At 39.9% G+C, this 1,510-nt stretch overlaps 1 protein-coding gene across 1 annotated transcript; it reads left to right on the top strand.

The window, feature by feature from the left end:
- The first annotated feature begins 532 nt into the window (after positions 1-532).
- LOC141655294 (uncharacterized) lies at positions 533-1,084 on the top strand. The gene has a single exon (XM_074462381.1). It carries the CDS (start codon positions 533-535, stop codon positions 1,082-1,084), a length of 552 nt encoding a protein of 183 aa, XP_074318482.1.
- The last annotated feature ends 426 nt before the right edge of the window (positions 1,085-1,510 follow it).

The raw sequence follows: 1,510 nt of genomic DNA, 5'->3' as shown, positions 1-1,510 counted from the left end.
ATCAAGGTCCGGAGATGCCCATGTTGAAGATGAGGTCCCTTACATGCATCCTAAGGGATTGGGTAACCTAGAGCTAAGTGATGACGAGAATGAATTAAGCAAAGCTAAGACACGATGCAAGAAAATGAGCGAAAAAACTAGAATTACAGTGGATACTCGATCGAGTGGCCTAGGACTCGATCGAGTACCCTCCCTAGAAGTTGCTGTTTCTCGCCCTGAAGCTAAGGTTTTTGGTCAAAACAGGTTACTCGATCGAGTGACCCTTATACTCGATCGAGGAACTCCCCTGACTGATGATGGGGTGTCGAAAATTCCGAGTAAAGCAAAGGACGCTGAGCCCATTAAAATTGCATTACCTTTTCTGCACCGACTACACAAATCAAATCTAGATCAGCAGTTTAGGAGGTTCATGGAGATAGTGAAGAATCTTCAAGTTAGTGTGTCATTTACTGAATTGGTCACTCAAGTGTCGGCTTATGCGAAGTTTCTAAAGGAGATATTAACAAGGAAGAGATCCTCTAACGAAATGGAGATGATTGCATCTACTGAAGATTGCAGTGCTGTGTTACAAAGCCGATCACCACTTAAGCTTAAGGATCCGGGGAGTTTTTCTATTCTTTGTAATATTGGTCAGTTAAATATAGATAATGCCCTATCCGATTTAGAGGCGAGTGTTAGTGTTATGCCTTATAAAATCTGCAAACAACTAAACATGACTAAGCTAAAATGTACTAATATGACCCTGCAAATGGCTGACAGATCTGTTAAGTGCCCTATGGGTGTCTTTGAAGATGTGCTAGTTAGAGTCGGAAAATTATTTATTCCAGTTTACTTTGTAGTGATAGATATGGCTGAGGATTCTCGAATTCCTATTATTCTACAACGATCATTTCTGCATACAATTGGGGCGGTTATAGATGTTAGGCATGTGAGTCTTACATTCAATGTTAGGGATGACGCTATCACTTTTAGTTTTGACAAAGCATCGCGCCCTCCTGACTTAGAAGCTTCTTGTAACATGATTAATATTATTGATCCTACCTTTGATGAATGTCTTGCGTTATGTTTCAGCAGGGATCTTTAAGAGGTCGCTTTGGTACCCGGCGCCGCTAGTGTTCAGTCGAAGACATGGAGTGAAGAAGTGGATGAGCTTGAACGTTGCTCTATTGTAGATACCTCGTTTCTACAACCACCCAGTGATGATTGGGCTGCATGTTTATAACAGGGAGTGATTTATGACATTTCGTAAGTTCGTCGATAAGTGATAGCTCAAACAGTCGAGTCAACCTCATGGTCATCATCTATGCGCTGATACGGTCGTTTTGACTGTAATTAGAGTACATTTTGAGTTCGAGTCAAAAATCGTTCCATTTTCTAAAAAACGTCTTAAAGCCGAGTCAGAATGTTCTAAGATATTCTAGAGTTTTATTCCTAAATATTTACTTTTTTTATGATTAAATACCGAAAATATCTTCTTTAGGGAATAAGGAAGCATACATCTTTCCTAATT

Source organism: Silene latifolia, chromosome 5 (genome assembly GCF_048544455.1).
Source record: "Silene latifolia isolate original U9 population chromosome 5, ASM4854445v1, whole genome shotgun sequence".
Classification (NCBI taxonomy): domain Eukaryota; kingdom Viridiplantae; phylum Streptophyta; class Magnoliopsida; order Caryophyllales; family Caryophyllaceae; genus Silene; species Silene latifolia.
The sequence above is the reverse complement of the archived record's forward strand: the minus strand, read 5'-3'. Positions and strand labels throughout refer to the sequence as shown.